Source organism: Eptesicus fuscus, chromosome 5, assembly GCF_027574615.1.
Source record: "Eptesicus fuscus isolate TK198812 chromosome 5, DD_ASM_mEF_20220401, whole genome shotgun sequence".
In the NCBI taxonomy this organism is placed as follows: Eukaryota; Metazoa; Chordata; class Mammalia; order Chiroptera; family Vespertilionidae; genus Eptesicus; species Eptesicus fuscus.
In genome coordinates, this window is record NC_072477.1 from 56,254,989 (window position 1) to 56,278,196 (window position 23,208).

The 23,208-nt window shown below is 39.3% G+C and overlaps 1 protein-coding gene across 1 annotated transcript in view; it reads left to right on the plus strand.

Annotated features, from left to right (window-relative positions):
* Window positions 1–23,208, plus strand: part of MYO5A (myosin VA) — a 195,244-nt gene that overhangs the window by 94,166 nt on the left and 77,870 nt on the right. Inside the window, exons 8-14 of the mRNA XM_028147757.2 lie at window positions 569–676; window positions 2,392–2,498; window positions 9,567–9,832; window positions 10,458–10,539; window positions 17,738–17,878; window positions 19,296–19,421; window positions 20,670–20,753. Coding sequence (XP_028003558.1) covers window positions 569–676; window positions 2,392–2,498; window positions 9,567–9,832; window positions 10,458–10,539; window positions 17,738–17,878; window positions 19,296–19,421; window positions 20,670–20,753 — 914 coding nt within the window. The remainder of the gene's footprint in view (window positions 1–568; window positions 677–2,391; window positions 2,499–9,566; window positions 9,833–10,457; window positions 10,540–17,737; window positions 17,879–19,295; window positions 19,422–20,669; window positions 20,754–23,208) is intronic.

Genomic DNA, 23,208 nt, shown 5'->3' on the forward strand with positions numbered 1-23,208 from the left:
TGTTTTCTGTTAAATTACGTTAATTATGAGTTTATAAGCTTACTTGTTAAAAAGCAGATTATCTCATACTGAAATATTTATGGATGACATAAGTGGTCTGCAATTGGCTTCAAGATAACCCATGGGATAGGGACGGAGGAATAGCTGTCTAAATGAAACAAGAGTGGTCTTGTTTAAGATGAATGATGAGTACACAGGTGCTCATTATACCAGTCTCTCTACTTTTGTATATGTTTGAAATTTGCCTTACTAAAAAAAGTTAAAGGAGTTTATGTGATGGAAGCCTGCGAAGTTTCTGAAGAGGGGAGTGAAGTGTTTGAAGCATGTTGATTGGAATAATACCAATATAGGAAAAGACTATTCGTTTCACCAAATAAGATAACTAAACTGTAAACATTTCACTTTATTATATAATTTTGAGTTTTTTATTAAAATATAATTGAAAACACAGGCAGTGGAACTCCTGACTCTACACACTCAACTGTGCTGTCATTGCTCCTAATTCAGAGTAGATGAAAGGGTAGCAATCTTTTTCATAGACTGCAAATCTTTTCCTTCTTAATTGCAGGAAATGCAAATCACTTTCATTACACGAAGCAAGGTGGCAGTCCAGTGATTGAAGGAATCGATGATGCCAAGGAGATGGCCCATACCAGGCAGGCCTGCACTTTGCTAGGTAATGTGATTTTATTCTTGAGCTCTATGAGCAATAGCTTTTTGACTCAAGCAACCTTTATTTGGATTGTTGACTTGGCCTCATATTAAGTAGTGAGTATAGTTGAGGTATATTTAACATTCCTTATAAAACATATTTGGACAGCAAATGGGCACTAGTGTTATTGTGTGTGTGTGTCTTTTTTTTTTTTTTTTTTTTTTTGCTGGGGTGGGAACTGTTCTAAAATTAGATTGTGGTGATGGTTGCACAACTTTGTAAATTTACTAAAAGTCATTGAATTGCATACTTAAAACGGGAATTTTAAGGTATGCAAATAATCCGTCAATAAAGCTATTTAAAATGCACATTCAGTACATCAAGGAGGTAGGACTAATTAACTGTTTAAGAGTTTACAAAATCTAAAACCTAGAGATAAATGAAATGGGTTCATATTTTGCAGGGTGTTTTTTTGTTTGTTTTCTGTGGCTGGAAAATGTGACTGAGCTGGTTGGGTAACAAAACAATGTATTACATGTAGTTTATTCTGTTGTTGAAATGACTCAGATGTCACTGTCTTCTTTCTGATATTTAAAAAATATTGGATCTACATATAAATAAATAATTCTTTAGAACTTAGTGTACGACTTTAATGATGAATTATTTATATAAAAACCTCAGAATATGAATAAATCTAAAATTGTATGTTGGTAATTTTGAGGGTACTCTGAAGTGAATTAATTTAATTGAAAAGCATTGCTATTCAGAGTATGGTCCAGGACCATGATAGAGCTTGTAAAAATTCAAAATCTCAGATCTAACTCAGACCTACTGAGTCAGAATCTGCATTTGAACAAGATACATTGGTAACTCATATGCATATTAAATTTTGAAAAACACTGCCTTCTAGGCATAAACCTGTTTATAAGTAGAAAATTAGAAAACAAAACATAACGCAGGAGATGGCAAGAACATTCATTATAAGATCAATGCTTAGTTCCCCTGGATATGATTACACATTTGGAAATAATTTTACTATATTTACGTGTGTGTATACACATCTAATATTCTGGAAATTCTTACCTTATTGAAAAAGGAAACCAGATCTGATCAAAAGCCAAGAGCTATCCAGCTTTCTTATCCTCCCTTATACTCAGGTCCCGCTTTAATGCTGCACTTGGACACTCATCCATCAGCCTGCACACTTCTAACCTTGGGGTCTCTTTGACTTCTACTTGGTCTGTAGTTAAAAGAAGTAGTTAAAAAATCTGACTGAAAACTGCCTTATTGGGCTATAATTTTCATTTGAAGTAGAGATAAAAACAAAAGGTAATAATGTTAATAAAATACTTAAATCTAGTTTATGATGATGATGATAATTTGCTTAGCATTTACCATGTGTCACATTTAATGTTCATAATCACTCTTTGAGATAGTCATAATTATTCCCATATCTCAGATGAGAAAACAGAAGCATAGCAGGGTGAAGCTACCTGCCCATGTGAGATGGCAGGTCGGGAGCAGAGCCAGGTGTGTCTCACTCCACACCTCATGCTCTCACCCATGATGGAAATAATGTTAACTGTGATACATTATAATGTGCACAATATCTGCCAATGTTTAAAAATTAAAAATAGGCTTAAAATTATCTGCTATAATTATTTAAGAATTAAAGTAGGCACATAGGCTTAAAGTTGTCTGCTATTTTAAAATTAATCACTGCTCGTTTATTGTTTCAGGAATTAGTGAAAATTATCAGATGGGAATTTTCCGAATACTTGCTGGCATTCTTCACCTAGGTAACGTTGGATTTACATCTCGAGATTCAGACAGCTGCGCAATACCTGTAAGTTCAGAACAAGCTTGGTGTGATGGCAGTTGATTTGTATTTTAGATTTGTTGCTTCTTTATGGAAGAAATATATTTGAATTCTGTTAACATCAGAGAGATAATTATCAAACATGTGAAAATAAATATGGATTCTAATCCCTGGTGCACAGTGATTTTGTGCGTATGTGTGTATATGTGTGTGTGTGTGAGAGAGAGAGAGAGAGAGAGAGAGAGAGAGAGAGAGAGAGACAGAGACAGACAGAGACAGACAGAGGATAGGAGACTCAAACTTGTATACATGTCTTTTCTGTATACACAGGTTAGAAATAGATGTGAAAGTTGAATTGATGAGTCTAGTGCAGTGATGGCGAACCTATGACACGCGTGTCAGCACTGACACGCGTAGCCATTTCTGATGACACGCGGCCGCGATGAAACATTTGCTGCTCCTGAGGATGAAACATTTGCGACTAGAGTCTTGGAGTTAATTTTTTCCTCAAAGTGACACACTACCCGAGTTATGCTCAGTTTTTTGGCGAAGTTTGACACACCCAAGCTCAAAAGGTTGCCCATCACTGGTCTAGTGAGAAGGTTTTTTTTGGCACAAGTACCAAGAATTGATAACTTTATTTTTTTCTCCAGCTGATATGGTTAAAAAACTATTGAAGAAACTGTTAGCAGTGGTTACTCCTAGGAAGAGGGATTAGATGGCTGTGAGATAGGGTGTCTTCATTATGATTTACATATTCTTCCATACATAGTGATGATTGCACACAGAGCTAAAACCCACTTCCATATGTGGAAATATTTGTTTAAACTAACAAACCTGACATTCCAAATTGTCCTCATTGGGCATTTGTGATTTGTAGTGTTTGCTGATCATTATCATCAAAGATAAAACACACACACACACACACACACACACACACACACACACGCGCGCACGCATATGTATTTATTAGGTTTCTTTTAACTTTATTAAAATAGGGCAAGTTTTAATTAATTCTTTTTCCAACCTGCTTCTTCAAGGACTGTAATAGAAGATAATCTTGAGATTTGTGTTTCATTCTTCAGATATCGTAGTTGATATTAGCAAATTTACATGTAGATTAGCTTGTAACTTAAATTTGGGTAAATTCAACTTTAGTTTTGAAATGTATGTTTCAATATCTCTTGTTTCGGTTCAGTCCCAACTCTGCTATTTACTCTGTATTTTTGGGTAAGTAGTCTTGCTTCTTTGAACCTCAGTTTTGGACTAAGTGCTCTGATTGACCTTCATGCTGAATAAATTATATTTTAAAATATTTTTTAAAAACACAAGAACCACTCAGAGGCTAAAACTTGGTAGAAATAGGAATGCAGAGAACAAAGCAGAACCCTGAAGTTAAGACTCATCTTGAGGAAATTTGCAGAACCCAGACCACGAGCTTTGGGTTTCATAGCCAAGTGGGATGCAGAAGAGAAAAGATAAAGTCTAGTACTTTCATAAATAAGGCAGCAAATACAGGAACCACTACTAAAACGGAGACGCTAATCGGGGAACCAATAATAAACTTGTCCACCACCCACTATAAGAGTACAAACAAAAATTCATCAGGCTCAAGCCTTGGTGCTAAGTAGAGGAGGAAAATATAGTTTCCTAAAAATTTATAGCAGTGATTTGACCATCACACATACTCCCAGGCTGATTTCATAGTTCCTGGATAATCCCAGAAAGCTACATAGAGAAAACTTAGCTAGATTTGTCCTGGAATGGTAGTGCTCTAGATGTTGGACAGAAGCAAGGACAAATTTACTTTAGAGGATCCACCTTCAATCAGGGCCTCAATAGAGTTGAGAAAAGTTACAAGAAATATTGGCTCATTTTGAAAAATCATAAATACCACAATGAAACAAAATAGAAGGACCTAGGTAAAGTAACAGAATAGCAGGGTCAAACCTAAGAAAGAAATTAATAGCAGATTTGACACAACTAAGGAGAAAACTGATTAGCTAAAATCCAAAATGCAAGAAGAAGCACTTAAAAACAATAGATAAGAGAGATGAAGTCTAGAGTAATAAATTCTAACTTTAATCGAAAGAGGATTTTTGACAGAGAAAGAAGAAAATAAGACAGACATAATGTTTGAAAAGATAATTTCTAACTAATTTCAGAACTTGTGAAATGTCACCAAACTACAGATTTGGAAAGTCCAAAAAATCCCATTTAAAATAAAAAGAAAATCCACCTCTAAAGACCATAATGATACCAAATGCAGAGAGAAAAAATCTTTAAACAGGCAGAGAAATATGACATTCAGCAATACTCTTGAAAAAATAGCAATTAAATTGATAGCTCATTTTCCAGTTTCTACAATGAGACAGAAAACAGTGGACTACTATCTTTATTGTTATAGAATAAGTTACTATTAACTTAGAATTGTATATCCAATAAAAATATCTTTCTGGAATGAAGGAAAAATAGAATATTTTGAGAATTTGTCACCAATAGGTCCTCACTAAAGGAAATATTACAGGACATAGTTTAGGCCAAAGGAAAATGACCCCAGGCAGAAGATCTAAAATGTGTGAAGAAATGATTTAATAGACTAGTAAAGTTCAGGCAAATATAGATAAAATTTGATTAATTAAAACAATGATAATAAATAATGTATTGGGCTGCAAAAAATAGCACTCTGCATAGAATACTTATTAATTACAAAGGGAAAAATAGTTATCTTTCTAGTGGAGAAACCTAGCGGACATTCCTTTAACTAAGTGACCACAATGGACATGACCCGTAATGGGACCAAGCAACATCGCATAACTTCTGATATGGAGCACTGAGAGTGCAACATCACTTCTCTGATGTTCATGCTAAAAATGCATGACCCAGAGCTAATCATGTGGCAATATCATACAGACCCAAATCCAGGGACAGACTTTTATAAAATGTCAACATCACAAATGAAAAAATAAAAAGAGTGAAGAAGTGTTCAGATTAAAGAGATTAATGAGTCCTGGCCAGATAGCTTAGTTGGTTCCAGCGTCATCCTGATACACCAAGGTCACGGGTTTGATCTCTGGTCGGGTACATACAGGAATCAACCAATGAATGCATAAATAAGTAGAACATGAAACAACAAATCGATGTTTCTCTCTCTCTCTCTCTCTCTCTCTCTCTCTCTGTCTTTCTGTCTCTTCTCCCTCTCCTCCCTCCTCCCCTCCCTCTCACCCTCTCTCTAAAGTCAATTAAGAAATAAAATTTTAAAAATTAAAAGAGATTAATGAAGCATGATAACTAAATTCATTGAATGAACCTAGATTGGATCCTGGACCATAGAAATGTTTTGTATGTTTGTTTTTTTCATAGTAGAAATTATTAGGTCAATCAGCAAAAATTGAATTAGATCTATGGGTTAGATAATAAAGTTTTATCATTGCTAATTTTCTGATTTTATTTATTACTAGATGCCTGGTGCACAAAATTCGTGCAGGGTGGGGGCGGTCCCTCAGCTGGACCTGTACCCTCTCTACTCCGGGAGCCCTCGGAGGATGTCCAACTGGCAGTTGGACATCCCTCTTGTAATCTGGGACCGCTGGCTCCTAACCACTCTCCTGCCTGCCTGCCCTAACCACTCTGCATGCTGGCCTGATCCCCCTAACTGCTCTCCCCTGTTGGCCTGATCCCCCTAACTGCCCTCCACTGCTGGCCTGGTCACCCCTATTAACTTTTTTTTTTAAATCTTATCCCCTTCACACACAATTGTATTTGACTTCCTTATTGGCTTCTCCCTCTCACACAATTTTTCTCTCTCCTTTATGTAACACTTTTTCCTACTGACTCATCATTTATATATAAACTTTTCTTTCCTCCTTATTTCCTACTTTTGTTCCATCATCCTTCTTTCCATCTTTCTCTTACCCTCCCTCTATCCCTCCCTCCCCACATAACTTCTTTCCTTTATCTTTACCCCTGCCCTCCCTCCCCTTTTCCTTCCTTCCCACCTTAATTTTTTTTTTTTAATGTACCTCTATTTTTTTAAATTTATCTTTATTGATTTCAGAGAGGAATGGAGAGGGAAAGAGAGATAGAAACATCAGTGATGAGAGAGAATCATTGATTGGCTGCCTCCTGCACGCCCCCTACTGGGGATAAAGCCCGCAACCCAGGCATGTGCCCCTGGCTGGAATCGAACCTGGGACCATTCAGCCCGCAGGCTGACGCTCAATCCACTGAGCCAAACCAGCTAGGGCACCCCACCTTAATTTTTTTCTTCACTTCCTCCCTCGGATCTGCTTTGCTCCCTCCCCCATTTATTCCTTCTTCCCATTCTCCTTTTAAGCTCTACCGGATCCCCTTTAAAACTTTTCATCCCTCCCTCTTTCTTATCCTACCTTTCCCATACATTCTTCTCTACTTACTTCCACTGTTTTAATATCTATCTACCTGCCTGATTATTCACTATCATTTATCTTTTTTTCCCCCTGACTCCTACTTTTAAAATCTGTCCTCAGTACACAACTATACTTGATTTTCATTGTAGCTCCTACAGTTCACTGATACATCCTCTTTCCTTCTTTAACTCTGTTGTCTACTGACTCCTTTATAAAGTTCTTCCCTCCCTCCTTCCCTTCTTCCCCATCTCCCCCCCTCCTCCCTCACTCTTTTACTCTTTTCACAGGCTAATTAAACATTCTATGCTTTTCATCCTGTCTTAGTACTGACTGCTTTCCTCTCTGGGACCTGTAGCCACTTTGAGGGGCCGTGCGATGATGCAGCTGTGTCTTGCCTACCGTGGCCCCCGCCTCCCCTCTCCAGGTTGGGGGAGGGTCCAGCCAGCTGGGGCCGGCATCCATTGTGGAACCACTGTGTTATGTGTGTGCGCATAGCGAGGCTTTTCTCCTGTTGAGTGCCGAAGGGGTACGCGGAGGCCTTTCCCGCCCCTCTCCCCCCTTCACCGCCCCAGTCGTGCCCGCTTCTATGCCTTGAGGGACTCCCCGTCTGATCCCCTCCAGAATTCGCAGGCGACGGGCATGCTTGCGCAGGCACGGTTAGGGCCTGGCTTGTCCTGGGGGGCGGGGGGCGCGTTCTGCCCAGGATGCAAGCCCCCGTCTGGGTTGGACCGGATGGATAGATAGATGGATGGGTGGATAGATGGATGGATGGATGGAGAAAGCTGCAACGGCTTCCCTGTTGTGTGAGAGTTGCCTGTGGTCTCCACGGTGGCGGGGCTGGGTCCATGAGGCCGGGTCCCCGAGGCCGGGTCTGTGCTGCGGGAGGAGGCTTCGTGGTTGTGCGCTTTGGAGGATCGACCGGCGTCCCGCCCTGTGTGTCTGTGGCGGTGGGATCCCCGTGTTGTTTACCCGGTGGCCCATCCAGGTCCGGTGCCTTACCTCGACATCCACTCTCTGTCGTCGCGCCCCGGCCCTTCCTTTGTGTTGGGTCCACACCCTCTCGATTTGCGTGTGCAACCCCTCCCGGTGGTCACGGCCAATGCACGCACCCCCCACAGTTGGCGTTTGCCAACCGTGCCCTGAGAACCAGCCTTCTGCCGTGCAGGTATTGCCCCTCAGCCCCCCCCCTCCCCTCAAGTAAGGGGAGTTGGTGGCATCCCGGGCAGAGTGCTCTCGAATGGGGCGTGGTGTTGTGGGGTATTTGCCAGGTATGTGCAACCAGGAGAAAAAGAGGACTCCGGCGCCAGGGGCATGGAAGTGAGCCTCACGCAAGTCCCCCTGCGTGCGCAGCCTCCTGCTGGTCTGTCAATATGCAAATTGGTTGTTACTGTGACACTGTTAGGGCTAATTTGCATATTACCTCTTTATTATATAGACTAGAGGCCCATTGCACGAAGATTCGTGCAAGAATAGGCCTTCCTTCCTTTGGCTTCGCTCCCGGCCGCCCGGGAGCCTGCAGTCTTCGCTCCTGGCTGGAGCACCACTCCTGTAGCTCCCTCTGCCCCTTGCCCTCCCCCTCATAGCAGGCGTCCCACCCCACCCAGCCGCTCTGTGCCTGTGTATGCATATTAACCCGCCATCTTTGTTGGGTTAATTTGCCTACTCCTGGTTGGCTGATGGGTGTCGTGGAGGTATGGTCAATTTGCATATTTCTCTTTTATTAGTGTAGATACCCTAGACATGTAAGTGATTAAAGAGATTCTAATGTAAGAAGTCGCACACATAACTATCAAGTTATCTTTTTAAAATCCTTCAGTGGCCTCCCATTGCTATCAGGATAAAGACCAGCCGTGGTATAGCCTCTGCCTATCTCTGGCTTCATTACATACATCTTCTCCTTCTCTCAACTTCAGTCCCGCATATTGATGGTCACCCTCGCATCGCAGGATTTTTACATCAGCTATTCCCTCAGCTTGGAAGACCCTTTCCTCCCCCTTTCACCAAGTTAATACATTCTTGTCTTTCAGATCTGAACTCCTTGTCTCAAGGCAGCTTTCTCCTGCCTCTCTGAAAAGGGCATATGCATCTCACCTGCAATCTTACTTCAGTGTCCTCCTTTATAGTAATACTAAAGGACCGATACATAAAATCATGCAAGGGGCTTGGCCCTTGCAGCCCCAGCTGCCTCACGGCCCTGCCCCCCACCCACTGGTTGTTCCGGAAGGTCATTCTGGAAGGTTGTTCTGCCGTCCAGTCTAATTAGCATATTAGCTCTTTATTATATAGGATTACATGTTGGAGAGCAATTATTTGTTGAATATCCATTTCCCCTAGAACTATAAGTTCCAGGAGGACAGAGACCCTGTCTGTTTTTGTTTACTGGCATATAATAGTCACTCAAGTAAATATTTGTTGACAGGCTGACTGATATTCTGATTGACCGTCTGAATGAATGTGTCTGAAAAGAGATACAAACAAGTACTCTGAAGAGACAGGTGATTTTTTAAATGAGCCTTGGAAAAGATTGCAAATGCTGCTTAGATGCTGGTTTGATGGATAATTTTGATTATTATCATCACTGATCAGCTCTCAGTGATTTGGGTGTTTGTTATAACAGAATTTATTTATTACCACTTTGTTAGTATTTTTCAGTAAATTCTTATTTGATTGATCTTGTCACAGGAGATAACCCATTCTCTTTTGGCAGCCCAAGCATGAACCTCTCAGCATCTTCTGTGACCTCATGGGTGTGGACTATGAGGAGATGTGTCACTGGCTCTGCCATCGGAAGCTAGCCACTGCCACAGAGACATACATCAAGCCCATCTCCAAGCTGCAGGCCACGAATGCCCGTGATGCTTTGGCCAAGCACATCTATGCCAAGCTCTTTAACTGGATCGTAGATCATGTCAATCAAGCGCTCCATTCTGCTGTCAAGCAGCACTCTTTTATTGGCGTGCTGGACATTTATGGGTAGGTATATTAGGCGTAGTGGCCTGCCAGAGACCATTTCTTTTTAGAGATTTTCTAGTAACTGTACATGGGTATTTGATTCTGACTCCTACTGATAAGAAGGAAAAATCACAAGAGAATTTCTAAAAATCTTAATTTCATTTGCTAGTTTTCCTTCTCTGGGTACCCTTCTTTAACTGTTAAAATCCTTCCTTTATATTTGTGCTTTTTGATGCCTAATTTTTCATTAACTGCTTCAGTTTTTCCAAAGAACCTATGAGATATCTATCCCCAGTTCCCTTCTATGTGTGTCTGTACACTGAGTCTATACACTGACAAGAGCAATGGCTTTATCATAATGCCAGGTGTTCCCCACTTGGGGATGGATTAGCCCTCAAAAACTTATACTGCTGAGTTCATCTACATGTCAGAATATTTTAAAAAATCTCTCTGCCACTTGGCTGATGCCTTTCTTCTGGGTACATACCCCATGTACTGACTTAAAAACCTTTATCTTCACTGATATGGTAAGAAAGTTTCACAATGTTGGGGAATTTCCTATTTCTTTCTAATATGCACATTTTGAATATTTTTTACAAACTACTTGTTACCTTTTCTCCTCTTACCATATTTTTTTGTTTTACAGATTTGAAACATTTGAGATAAATAGTTTTGAACAGTTTTGCATAAATTATGCAAATGAAAAACTACAGCAACAGTTCAATCTGGTAAGAATTATTTTTTAAATAATATTCTGCTATAAATTATTCTCTTGAATTCCTAGTCTGCATTTAAAGTCTGATTCCTAAAATGAAGTTATGTGTTACAACTATTATCTGGCGTTTAGAACACCTAAAGTGCTGAGGAACTCAGGATTAATAAATGATGCCACATTAGAAAACTGTTTATGGTCTAGATGGGATTCAAGGTTGTCCTTGGATTGTTGTCTGAGAATAGTGAAAATTTTGTACAAATAAGTTGAGTGAGGGAAGCAAAAAGCTTTGAGCGTAGGGATATCCTTCAGTTTCTTGTCCTGAGGCTAACTATATGTGGAATTATGACTGCCTTAACTCTTACTTGTTGTATTTGCAAGATGCCAAAACAAAACTCAGAACATATTCTCTTTTCTACATATTTGTTACATATTTTCTTTTCAAAAGTTTGAGACACTCAAAATACAATGAGTGTATTTTGAGAGTAGGGTGTCTCTTGTGAAGTAGGAATATCAAATGTCTAAGAACATTATCATGATGTTGAGGGATTTGAAGGTGCTTAAAAATGAGGGGTAGTCAGAGGGAAGGTAGGGGAGGGTGGGGGTAAGAGGGAAGAGATCAACCAAAGGACTTCTATGCATGTATATAAGCCTAACCCATGGACACAGACACCAGGGGGGTGAGGGCATGAGTTGGGGGGATGGAGGGGTAATGGGGGAATAAGGACACATATGTAACACCTTAATCAATAAAGGAATTAAAAAAAAATGAGGGGTAGCACAGATGCCCTGAGCTGAATTGCTTGGGTTACAGTCCTACTCTGCCTTGATCCAGGGGACCTTGGGCAAGTTAAGGGACCTTCTTGGCCTTAGTCTCCTCATCTGTACAGTGGGGCAAATAATAGTACCTACTGCATATAGTTCTATGGATTAAATAACTTGGGGTGTGTAAAGTGCTCACCACATGCTAGGCACAGTTCTAAAGTGCAAGATTAGGGGTAGTTATTAGTATTGATGAAAGAGGGTATTAAAAATGAGTCACCCATAGGAATTGGAAGATACATGGAAGAGAAGAGAGCTGAAGGACAGGAAAAGAACCCTTAATAAATATCTTCATCTTACAGAGAGAGAGTTCAAGTGATATAGTCTATGGTTGATAAAGTTTAAAGGTATTATTATTTTTAATCCTCACCCGAGGATGTTTTTCCATTGATTTTAATTTTAATTTAATTTAATTAAAAAAAATTTTTTTTTGTTTGTTTAAAAACAGATAAATGCATTTTATTTCTTTAACATTACACATGTTGGTTGCTAATTACTGGCAATTTTCTGGACATTTTTTTTTCTTTTCAGTTTCTTTATTTTTTTATTTTTTATTTTATTGTTTAAAGTGTTACACATAGTAGTACATATATCTCCTTTTTTTCCTCCCATTGACTTTCCCCCAGTTTCCACCACCACCTGTTGCATGCCGTCATCCCACCCCCCCACCCCCCTGCCAGTGTCTTGTGTCCATTGGTTGTGTTTATATGCATGCATACAAGTCCTTCGGTTGATCTCTTTCCCCCCTCCCCAACACTCCCCAGCCTTTCCGCTGTAATTTGACAGTCTGTTTGATGCTTTACTGCCTCTGCATCTATCTTTTTGTTCATCAGGTTATAGTGTTCTTTATTTTCCATAAATGAGTGAGATCATGTGGTATTTTTCTTTCATTGCCTGGCTTATTTCACTTAGCATAATGCTCTCCAGTTCCATCCATGCTGCTGCAAATGGTAAGAATTCCTTCTTTTTTATAGCAGCATAGTATTCCATTGTATAGATGTACCACAGTTTTCTAATCCACTCATCTGCTGATGGGCATTTAGGGTGTTTTCAAATCTTAGCTATGGTGAATTGTGCTGCTATGATCATAGGGGTGCATATATCCTTTCTGATTGGTGTTTCTAGTTTCTTGGGATATATTCCTAGAAGTAGGATTACTGGGTCAAATGGGAGTTCCATTTTTAGTTTTTTGAGGAAACTCCATACTGTTCTCCACAGTGGCTGCACCAGTCTGCATTCCCACCAGCAGTGCACGAGGGTTCCTTTTTCTCCGCATCCTCGCCAGCACTTGTCGTTTGTTGATTTGTTGATGATTGCCATTCTGAAAGGTGTAAGATGGTACTTCATTATCATTTTGATTTGCATCTCTCGGATAATTAGTGACTTTGAGCATGTTTTCATATGTCTCTTGGCCTTCTATCTTCTTTCAAAAAGTATCTATTTAGGTCAGTTGCCCATTTTTTTATTGGGTCGTTTATCTTCCTTTTATTAAGTTATATGAGTTCCCTGTAAATATTGGAGATTAAACCTTTATTAGTGATAACATTTGCAAATATGTTCTCCCATGTAGTGGGCTTTCTTGTTGTTTTGTTGATGGTTTCTTTTGCTGTGCAAAAGCTTTTTATTTTGATGTAGTCCCATTTGTTTATTTTCTCTTTAGCTTCCATTACCCTAGGAGCAGTATCGGTGAAGAAATTGCTTCGGCATATGTTGAGATTTCGCTGCCTGTGGATTCCTCTAGTATTTTTATGGTTTCCCGTCTTATGTTTAAGTCCTTTATCCATTTTGAGTTTATTTTTGTGTATCGTGTAAGTTGGTGGTCTAGTTTCATTTTCCCCCAACACCATTTATTGAAGAAACTGTCTTGACTCCATTGTGTGTTCATGCCTCCTTTGTCAAATATTAATTGAGCATAGTGGTTTGGTTCAATATCTAGGTTCTCTATTCTATTCCATTGGTCTATATGCCTGTTCTTGTGCCAGTATCAGGCTGTTTTGAGAACAGTGGCTTTGTAATACAGCTTGAAATCTGGTATTGAGATCCCACCTACTTTGTTCTTCTTTCTCAGGATTGCTGCAGCTATTTGGGGTCTTTTTTTATTCCAGATGAATTTTTGGAGAGTTCTTTCTAGGTTTGTGAAATATGCCATTGGTATATCAATGGGGATTGCATTGAATCTATAGATTGCTTTGGGTAGTATGGACATTTTAATGATGTTGATTCTACCACTCCATGAACATCCTATGTTCTTCCATCTGTTGATGTCTTCCTCTATCTGTTTTTTCAGTGTCCTGTAGTTTTCTGCGTAGGTCTTTTACCTCCTTAGTTAAGTTTATTCCTAGGTATCTTAATTTTTTTGGTGCGATGGTAAATGGGGTTGCTTTTTTAGTCTTTCTTTCTGTAAGTTCACTATTGGTGTATAGAAATGCCATAGATATCTTGGCGTTTATTTTGTATCCTGCTACATTGCTGAATTCATTTATTAAGTCTAATAGTTTTTTGGTGGAGTCTTTAGGGTTTTTTATGTACAATATCATGTCATCTGCGTATAAGGACGGTTTTACTTCTTTTCTAATTTGGATGCCTTTTATTTCTTCTTCTTGTCTAATCGCAATGGCTAATAACTTCCAGTACTATGTCGAACAGAAGTGGTGAGAGTGGGCATCCCCGTCTTGTTCCTGTTCTTAGGGGAAATGGTTTTAGTTTTTGCCCATTGAGTATGATGTTGGCTGTGGGTTTATCATATATAGATTTTATGATGTTGAGGTATGATCCTTCTATTCCCACCTTGCTGAGAGTTTTTATCAAGAAAGGGTGTTGGATTTTGTCAAATGCTTTTTCTGCATCAATTGATATGACTGTGGTTTTTATCTCTCAATTTGTTTATGTGATGTATCATGTTTATTGATTTGTGGATATTGTACTATCCTTGCATCCCTGGGATAAATCCTATTTGGTCATGGTGTATGATCTTTCTGATGTGCTGCTGGATCTGATTTGCTAGAATTTTGTTGAGGATTTTGGCATCTATGTTCATGAGGGATATTGGCCTGTAATTCTCTTTCATTGTGTTCTCTTTATCTGGTTTTGGTCTTAGGGTGATGCTGGCTTCAAGAATGAGCTTGGAAGTGTTCCTTCCTCTTGAATTTTTTGGAATAGTCTGAGGAGGATAGGTTTTAGTTCTTCCTTGAATGTTTGGTAAAACTCCCCTGTGAAGCCGTTTGGCCCTGGGCTTTTGTTTGCTGGAAGCTTTTTGATGACTGCTTCAATTTCTTCTATAGTTATCAGCCTATTGAGATTTTTAGATTCTTCCTGATTGAGTTTTGGAAGGTTATGTTTTTCTAGGAATATTTCCATTTCCTCCAGGTTGTCCAGTTTGTTGGAATAGAGTTGTTCATAGTATTTTTTAATAATCCTTTGTATTTCTGTGGGGTCTGTTGTTATTTCATCTCTTTCATTTCTAATTTTGTTCATTTGGGTTCTCTCTCTTTGCTTCTTGGTGAGCCTGGCTAGAGGTTCATCAATCTTGTTTATCCTTTCAAAGAACCAGCTCTTGGTTTTGTTGATCTTTTGTATTGCTTTTTGCTCTCTATGTCGTTTATCTCTGCTTTGATCTTTATTAAGGAATCAATAGATAAGGTTTCAAATAAAAGCATATTCTTTAAAAGCAGATATCAGAAGAAATATTTAAGAGAGTATGCCCTGGCTAGATATCTCAGTTGGTTAGAGCATTGACCTGATACCCCAAAGTTGCAGGTTTGATCCCTGATGAGGACACATATAAAAATCAACCAGTGAATGCATAAAGAAGTGGAACAACAAATCATTTCTCTCTCTCTCTCTCTCTCTCTCCCTCTCCCTCTCTCTCTCTCTCTCTCTCCCTCTCCCTCTCCCTCTCCCTCTCCCTCTTTCATTCTCTCTCCCACACCCACACACACCACACCTCATACTGCATCTTAGCTTCTCTCTGCACAACTGCTCCGCTCCCTCTTATTATCAGGTGGCATATTCTTTCCTTCTATTCTGTACGTATTTTCTTTACCTTAAGGTTTCTGCTTATTCACTTCAGACTTCTTGTGAACCCAGCAGTTGTTGGAGTGTGCCTACCATTCTCTTAACTTGCTTAACTCCCATTTTCCTTGACTTCTTTAAGCTGCAGCTTCCACTGATAACACACTTCATTTTTTCATTAGAGGTTTCTGGTGGTAGAGTGCCCTTAAATACCTACACTTAGTCAGCTGCGACTGGGAACATGGAGTCTCACAGTGAAGAACTTGGCTGCTTAGGGCTGCTCCCTCAGCATGGCTGTGGGTATGGCATTGGTCATGAAAACCATGTTTACTGCTTGGAGGCATTACATGTTGACCAGGATCTCTTGCCGTATTGAACCCCATGCCCACATTGTCTTTTTGACAATTGAGCATTCAAAAGTTTGGAGGCCCCATCCACTTTTCCAAACTTAGACATAGATATGTGTGTGAGAAAAAAAGCCTGTTTAAAGCCTGAGCCGTGTTTCTGTTGTCGGTGTGGAGACTGCATATAAATTAATGAATTAAAAAGGAGGGCTCATTTTTTAGAAAATATTGGTACCATCAGTCAGGGCATCCTGCTGACACATGACACCTATTTGCCTTCTCATTAGTAAAAAAAAATAGAAGAAATCTGCTTTCTAATTAGCATGACATAAATATTCATACAGGTTATTTTTTATGGATTTTTTGTTTTGTTTTTTAATAAAACTTATTGCAGCTGGTTAGACTACAAATGCTGCAAATGGGCCAAGAGTGGCATTATAAGAGAGTATGTATCAGAAATCTTGGTGACACTTAAGTTTTATGGGGTTTGGGTGCCTATATATGTGTTGCCTGCTCATAGCCACAGAGGGCTAATTTTACCAGAAAAGTAGCAAGAAGTGTGTGCAAACCAAGAGAGACAAGAAAAGACTAGTGAAGGAAAGCAGAAACCTCCAGAACTAACAAATGGAGGTCATTAGCATCTGTAGAGACCAGAAGTTGTGGGTGGGCTGATTGGCTCGGTGGGAGCAGAGATGGGATTGCTCTTCCCATTGGACTCGCATTCATCTGTGGAGCTCAGATCACACAGCCACACAGCCTTTCCTCGGAAGCCTTCCCTCACCACCCTGTATCCAAACCAGATGAGGATGCTGGCTCTCATAGCTCACATTATTTTCCTCTGTAACATTACAGTTTGTAATTATATTCCTTGTGATTATTTTATTTCTGTCTGCTTCTTCCGCTAGTCTCCAAACCCCATGAAGGCAGAGCCCACATCTATTTTGTTAATGGTGTTTGGTGACTGGCACATAGTAGCAGTCAATGCATATTTTTGCTTAAATTAATGAATGGAGATTAGAAGCAATGGTGAGGGTGGTGGCTGAAACATTTATCAGAAATAGCATGAATTGATAGTGGCTCCAGCAGAATTGGATGTAGAATCCAGGAAAGTGCGTGGTGGGTTTCCTGACTATGGAGAATAATGAAGGCAGACACCAAAGATCACTGTTACATAACTCTGAGACACATGGACTTCAATACCACAGTCCTTTAAGAGAATGTCTGTGTTATGCTATAAGCTTCTCCCTGCGTGGTTCAGTAGTCTGGAGGACATCCACTCTGCAGAGTTGCTCAAGGCCAGCTAAGGCAGACTGTGCCCATGTTTTAACAGCACTATGCAGTAACTTAAGAGGCCAAAAAGTATATAGTTGGGATGAATATATATCAAAAATTGAAAACTGCTACATTTATCTGCTATTTAAAACATTCACTTACCTAGATTTACTTGTTCATCAAGAACCCTATATAGTTGTTTACTGTCTGTGGTTTTTATTTGCTTTATTTTATTGTTCTCTTTGTGGAAATCATGTTTCTCCCACGAGATTGTTGTTCCTGGAAGCCATGGACTATCTCAAATTATGTTAGCATCTTAGAGTATTTTATATAAACACTAGAGGTCTGGTGCACGAAATGCATGCACTCGGGGAGGGGGGGATGTCTTCAGTCCGGCCTGCACCCTCTCGCAGTATGGGAGCCCTTGGGGTATGTCCAATGGGGAGCGGGCCTAAGCCGTCAGTTGGACATCCTTAGTGCTGCCACGGAGGCAGGAGAGGCTCCCGCCACCGCCTCTGCACTCGCCAGCCATGAGCCCGGCTTCTGGCTGAGCAGTGCTCCCCCTGTGGGAGAGCACTGACCACCAGGGGGCAGCTCCTGCATTGAGCATCTGCCCCCCTGGTGGTCAGTGTGCGTCATAGTGACCAGTCGTTCTGCCTTTCAGTCAATTTGCATATTAGCCTTTTATTATATAGGATTGTTTCTTGACTAACATTACTTATGATAATAATCCAGTAATGCCACTTTTTTTCTTTTTCATTTTAGCATGTCTTCAAATTAGAACAAGAGGAATATATGAAGGAACAAATTCCATGGACTCTTATAGATTTTTATGATAATCAGCCTTGCATTAATCTTATAGAATCTAAACTGGGCATTCTAGATTTGCTGGATGAGGAATGCAAAGTAAGCATGATTCCCTGATGTATTTTAGTGTATCCAAATAGATATCTCAAGGTCAGAAAGTAAGTGGGTTTAAGCAGAGATTCATAGTGTTCCATGAGTTGCCATTGTGAGGTCACTCTAACTTGCATTCTGAAGGGTCACCAGACCCCAAGGCCTTTAAATACAAGTGAAACTAGGAAAATTCCCTTCCCTTTTCACTTGATTCTAAATTATGTGAAAAATTAACATTTGATACAGCTACTACCAATTTTAGCCACTTCTGTTAATCAATATGCTTATATTTGGTACTTTTTGTTCATTAGTATTATATATTTAAAGAAATGCAATAAATTACAAAAGATATTTTGAACAATAGCTCTAAATATTCATAATTTAAAATTTGACTAGTTCTTTATTACTGATATGTATGTTAGGGAGGGAGTTTTAGCTTTAAATTTGAAGATGTAGCATGATAGAAAAATATGAGATTTCCAGCTCTACTGCTAACTGAGTGATCTTAGACAAATACCTACTCGTTGTCTTTAATTTATAAGCATCCAGATTTTCTACAGCATTCAGAATGCATGTAGTGACAAGGTCCTTGCCTCACTCAAAATTAAATAAAATGTGAGTCAAAACAAAAACAAGTTACTGTTTTACCTATCAAGAGATTTTAAATTTAATAATACCTTTCATTTGATACTACCAAATGAACATTTATTGCATATATATTCTTGATGAAGGGCATGAATTAGTACAACATATTTTAAAGGAATTTGGCAATATTCATCAAAATTGTAAATACATATATATTTTGACTCAGCAGTGGAACTGATGGGAGTTTACCCTACAAATATACTTGCAAAAGTATCCAGGATATATATGTAAAATAAGTCATTGTTACAAAAATCAGTAAAAACATAGTGATCATAAATACAAGAATGCTATTATTAAAGAGAACAAGATGCAGTGAGTTTAGAGAATGAGCCTATTTGTGTATATGTGTTTAGAGACAGAAAGATAAAGAAGTCAATGGAAGTGGTGAGAGGAGACTACCCTCCATTTCATACCTCTCTGAATTATATAAATATTTCACTATATGCACATGTTATCTTTAACATATTTTTAGAAAATACTTTATAATCATGATATTTCATCTTTTACTACTGAGGCTTTTATTGTTTTAAGAGCAAATATTACTTGATGACTCCATCTAAAGGCAGATTGAGCTGCCCATGGGGAGGTCTCAGTCTTCGTTCTCCGTTAGTAATTGGTTTTAGGCCACTAACAAAGAAATGTGGAAGAAATAAGTTCCTAATTTGAATATAAAAATTGGTAGGTGAAGCCAAAACATGGTCTCTTAATTAATGCATTAGAAAAGTCTCATAACAATATTCACTTGTTTTTTTTCTTTCCGTTTTTCTTTCATTAAATGTAGATGCCTAAAGGTACAGATGACACTTGGGCCCAGAAATTGTACAACACACATTTGAATAAATGTGCACTCTTTGAAAAGCCCCGTCTATCAAACAAAGCTTTCATCATCCAACATTTTGCTGACAAAGTAAGGAAGCTGTATTATCTTTTTTCTTTTTGAATACTTAAGTTCAAAGAGGAAAATATGAATATTCAAGAGGTATCATTTTTTTTTTCTTGGCTAAAGTTTGCATTCTTCAGGGCCTTATAGGAAAAGTAATCTTTATTGTTGGCATGTTGCTTTTCTTTTTCTTTAACCTAAATGGAATTATGAAGTAAATGTGGGTCTACAATCCTCTATCTATAATTTTGAAATTCAAGAAACTCTGAAAACCAAACATCTTTTCATAATTTATTTAGTGGCTAAACCTGATCTCTGACCTGAACTAATATGAGGTTATTTATAGTTTTTACTTATCCTATTTAGGCTGGATATTTACATATTGCACTGTAGAAATGATAATGTATTTGATCACTGCTGCCTCATACTTTGCTGGAAAATTCCGAGTTCTAAAGCATAGCTGACCCCAAGGGTTTCAGAATAGAAATTGTGGACTTGTGTCACCCTCTGATATTGGTTCACTGAGTCTCTGGTAATAAGGCAGGCAGACTTGCTGCTCTACAAGTTCTATAGTCTACTGAGAAAATCAGGAGCTGTAAGACTAATTTATGTTCCAAGGAGGTTGTAGGGTAGACTGTGGAGTAAGCTTCTCAGGGTCTCTTTCAGGATTTAGAGGCCTTCTGAGTCCACCTTAATTCTGGCTGGAAACCTTGGAATGACTTTAGGGCCGCCTAAGGGCTTTGTGGTGCACAAACTGGGAGCCCCTTGAGTAGTAGATAGCTGAAGCCAGTGGAGTTTTAGAAGCAGTAATAGTCCATTCTGAAGTAATTCCACTTACCAAATCAGACAGTATTAACCTGCCTCCACTTCCATCCATCATCAGCTCTTCTACTTTCTTTCTATCAGACAGCTATTTGTTCCTTTGATCTTCTCTCCCAAGAGGAGACTTAACCCTGCTGGATGGTGAACTAGGTTAGGAGGAGATATACTGGGTCAGCGTTGAAGGAGTTGCCAACATGGGAGAGAATGAACTTCAGATGAGTCAGCTTACCCATGATGGGAGGATCTTTTAGACCACAATTATTCAGCACTACCACTGTTCCCTAAGAAAAACAATATTTGTTTTACTCTAGGGTTAACATACTTCTTATCAAGTTTGTAGTTTCTTAGAATAAAACCCCAGTCATATAGCCCAAACTTAATAAATATTTTGTTGATGATGATTGTGATTTCTATTCAAAAGTTGTATAAGTTGAGATTTTTCTGTGTTTTCAGGTGGAATACCAGTGTGAAGGCTTTCTGGAAAAGAATAAAGACACTGTTTTTGAAGAACAAATTAAAGTTCTTAAATCAAGCAAGGTAACCACGTACATGGTTTTCTTCAATCAGGATATATTCAACAAAATGTTAATTAAGCATTATCTTTTAAACAATAATAATGATTTCTCTAACAAAGTCAGCTTTATTGTTAGTTTATTACTTGCCAGATGTACAATGCTTACTGTGTGTTAGGTCCTGATTTAAATGCCATACAAATGTTAACTCATCTCATCCTCATAATGAGGTGACATTCTCATTACCCTGCTGATTTTACAGATGAGGGATCTGAGGCACAGGGACTTCAGAGCTAATGAGTTTTCAAGCCAAATTAAAGCCTAGGCTGTCTGGCTCAGAGTCTGTGTCTTAACCACTATGCAGTGTTGTCTTTCAGTTTTATGGGACATTTTTGCCTGCACAGCAGTTCTGGGCTTTTCTTGTGCCTCTGTGAGAGACTGAGAGAAAACCGGTATTTTTGCTGTGTCATTTTAAAGGGATGCAATTGAAACATGGCCTTACGTACTCTCTTAAGATGGAGATTGATCTCTGGATCATTGATTGTAGTTTCAGGTGTGGTCCAAAGCATTTCAAAATTATATTTCTTTGGTATAGACTCCAGAAACACTGCTTTCTAGTGGGAAAGAAAATTCCAGAGGGCAAGGAACTATGATGGTTACCCTGGATTGACCCCAGTCTCCTTCCTTTAAAAAAAAAAAAAAAAAAAAAAAATAAATATATAAATATATATATATATATATATATATATATATGTGTGTGTGTGTGTGTGTGTGTGTGTGTGTGTTTTAATTGATTTCAGAGAAGAAGGGAGAGGGAGAGATAAAAACATCAACGATGAGAGAGAATCATTGATTGGTTGCCTCCTGCACGCTCCCTACTGGGGATTGAGCCTGCAATCCAGCCATGTGCCCTTGACTGGAATTGAACCTGAGACCCTTCAGTCCACAGGCTGATGCTATATCTACTGAGCCCAACCAACTAGGGCTCAGTCACATTCCTTTGATTCTCGTCAGGAAAAGATGGAAGGGGAAGGACAGCTCACTTTCATTCTGTAGGGAACAAACCAGGAAGCCAGCTACTCAGTTTAGCAAAATAAATATTCAATTATTCAATAAAAAACTAGGTATATTCATCAAATTCTTCTAGATTACCGATTGGCACTTTTTTTTTTTTTTTTTTTTTTTAGTTTATTCTAAAACTGCCAGTTTTTCTGGTTTATCCTAAGACAATCCTTTTAACTTCAATGGAATATTATATGAACACTAGAGGCCCTGTGCATGAAATTCGTGCATGTGGGGGTAGGCTCCCTCAGCCTGGCCTGCACCCTCTCCAAGCCAGGACCCCTCGGGGGATATCCAACTGCCTCTCGCAATCTGGGACCGCTGGCTCCTAACTGCTCCCCTGCCTGCCTACCTGATTGCCCCTAACCCCTCTGCCTGCTTGCCTGATCACCCCTAACTGCTCCCCTACTGGCCTGATCACCCCTAACCACCTCTGCCTCGCCCCACACCCAGGACCCAGGATTCCCTCCCTCTGGCCGGCCACAGGCACCCAGGACCTGGACCAGCTTCGCCCAGGCCAGCCACTGCCACAGGGGACCATGGGCAGGTGGCTTCGCCTGGGCTGCAGCCACAGGCACCCGGGACCACAGGGTGGGCAGCTTGTCCCTCTCCCTGGCCGAAGCCTGGCTGGTCCCCATTCCTCTCTTGCAAGCTCATTTGTGCCTGGCTGGTCCCCATTCCTCTCTTCCCAGTGTTGAGTGTCTGAGCCATTAGAACGTGAGGGTATGATGACCATTTGCATATTAGCTCTTTATTATATAGGATTTTTATGTAGAAGAAAATATTTACCCTGAGAAGCTTACTTTTTAGAAGAAAATGTTTACTTCTAAACATTGAAATGTTTAATTTCAATTCTTTTGATAGTAGAAAGATCATATAAAGACCAAATTCCAGTGTTATGCCTCAGGAAATAATGAGTATTGTGTCTTCTGAGAAAGTCAGTTTTTCACTTTTCCTCATAGGCACTGGGCATTAATGTTTGATAGCTTATGGGACTGACGTAGAAGAGAAAATTCTCTCACAGGCCAATGCTTGAGTATTATTCAGTTAAAGATTATAAATCATTTTGATTTATGAATAGTGTTGAAAACCATGACATTCTAACATCATTACTCTGCCTAAGTAATTAGCTTAAATAGAATATTCACACGTTCCCATCTCCCAGGCACCCATATCAATTGTATCTTTATTCTGGCTTAACTTTTCTGATTGGCTAATTATCAGCTTAATTATCAGAAGGGAGGTATACATTCTAAGGAATCATTTGGAGTGACTTCCAGTCTATACAGCATTGTTGCTATTGGAATGGGGACAGTGTGTGATTTACATAGAATCTTAAAGGCCTCCCCTGCTCCCAGTCCAAAACCCATCCCCTCAGAAACCCCAACCTAAATGGGTGGACTTTATATGTTAATGTT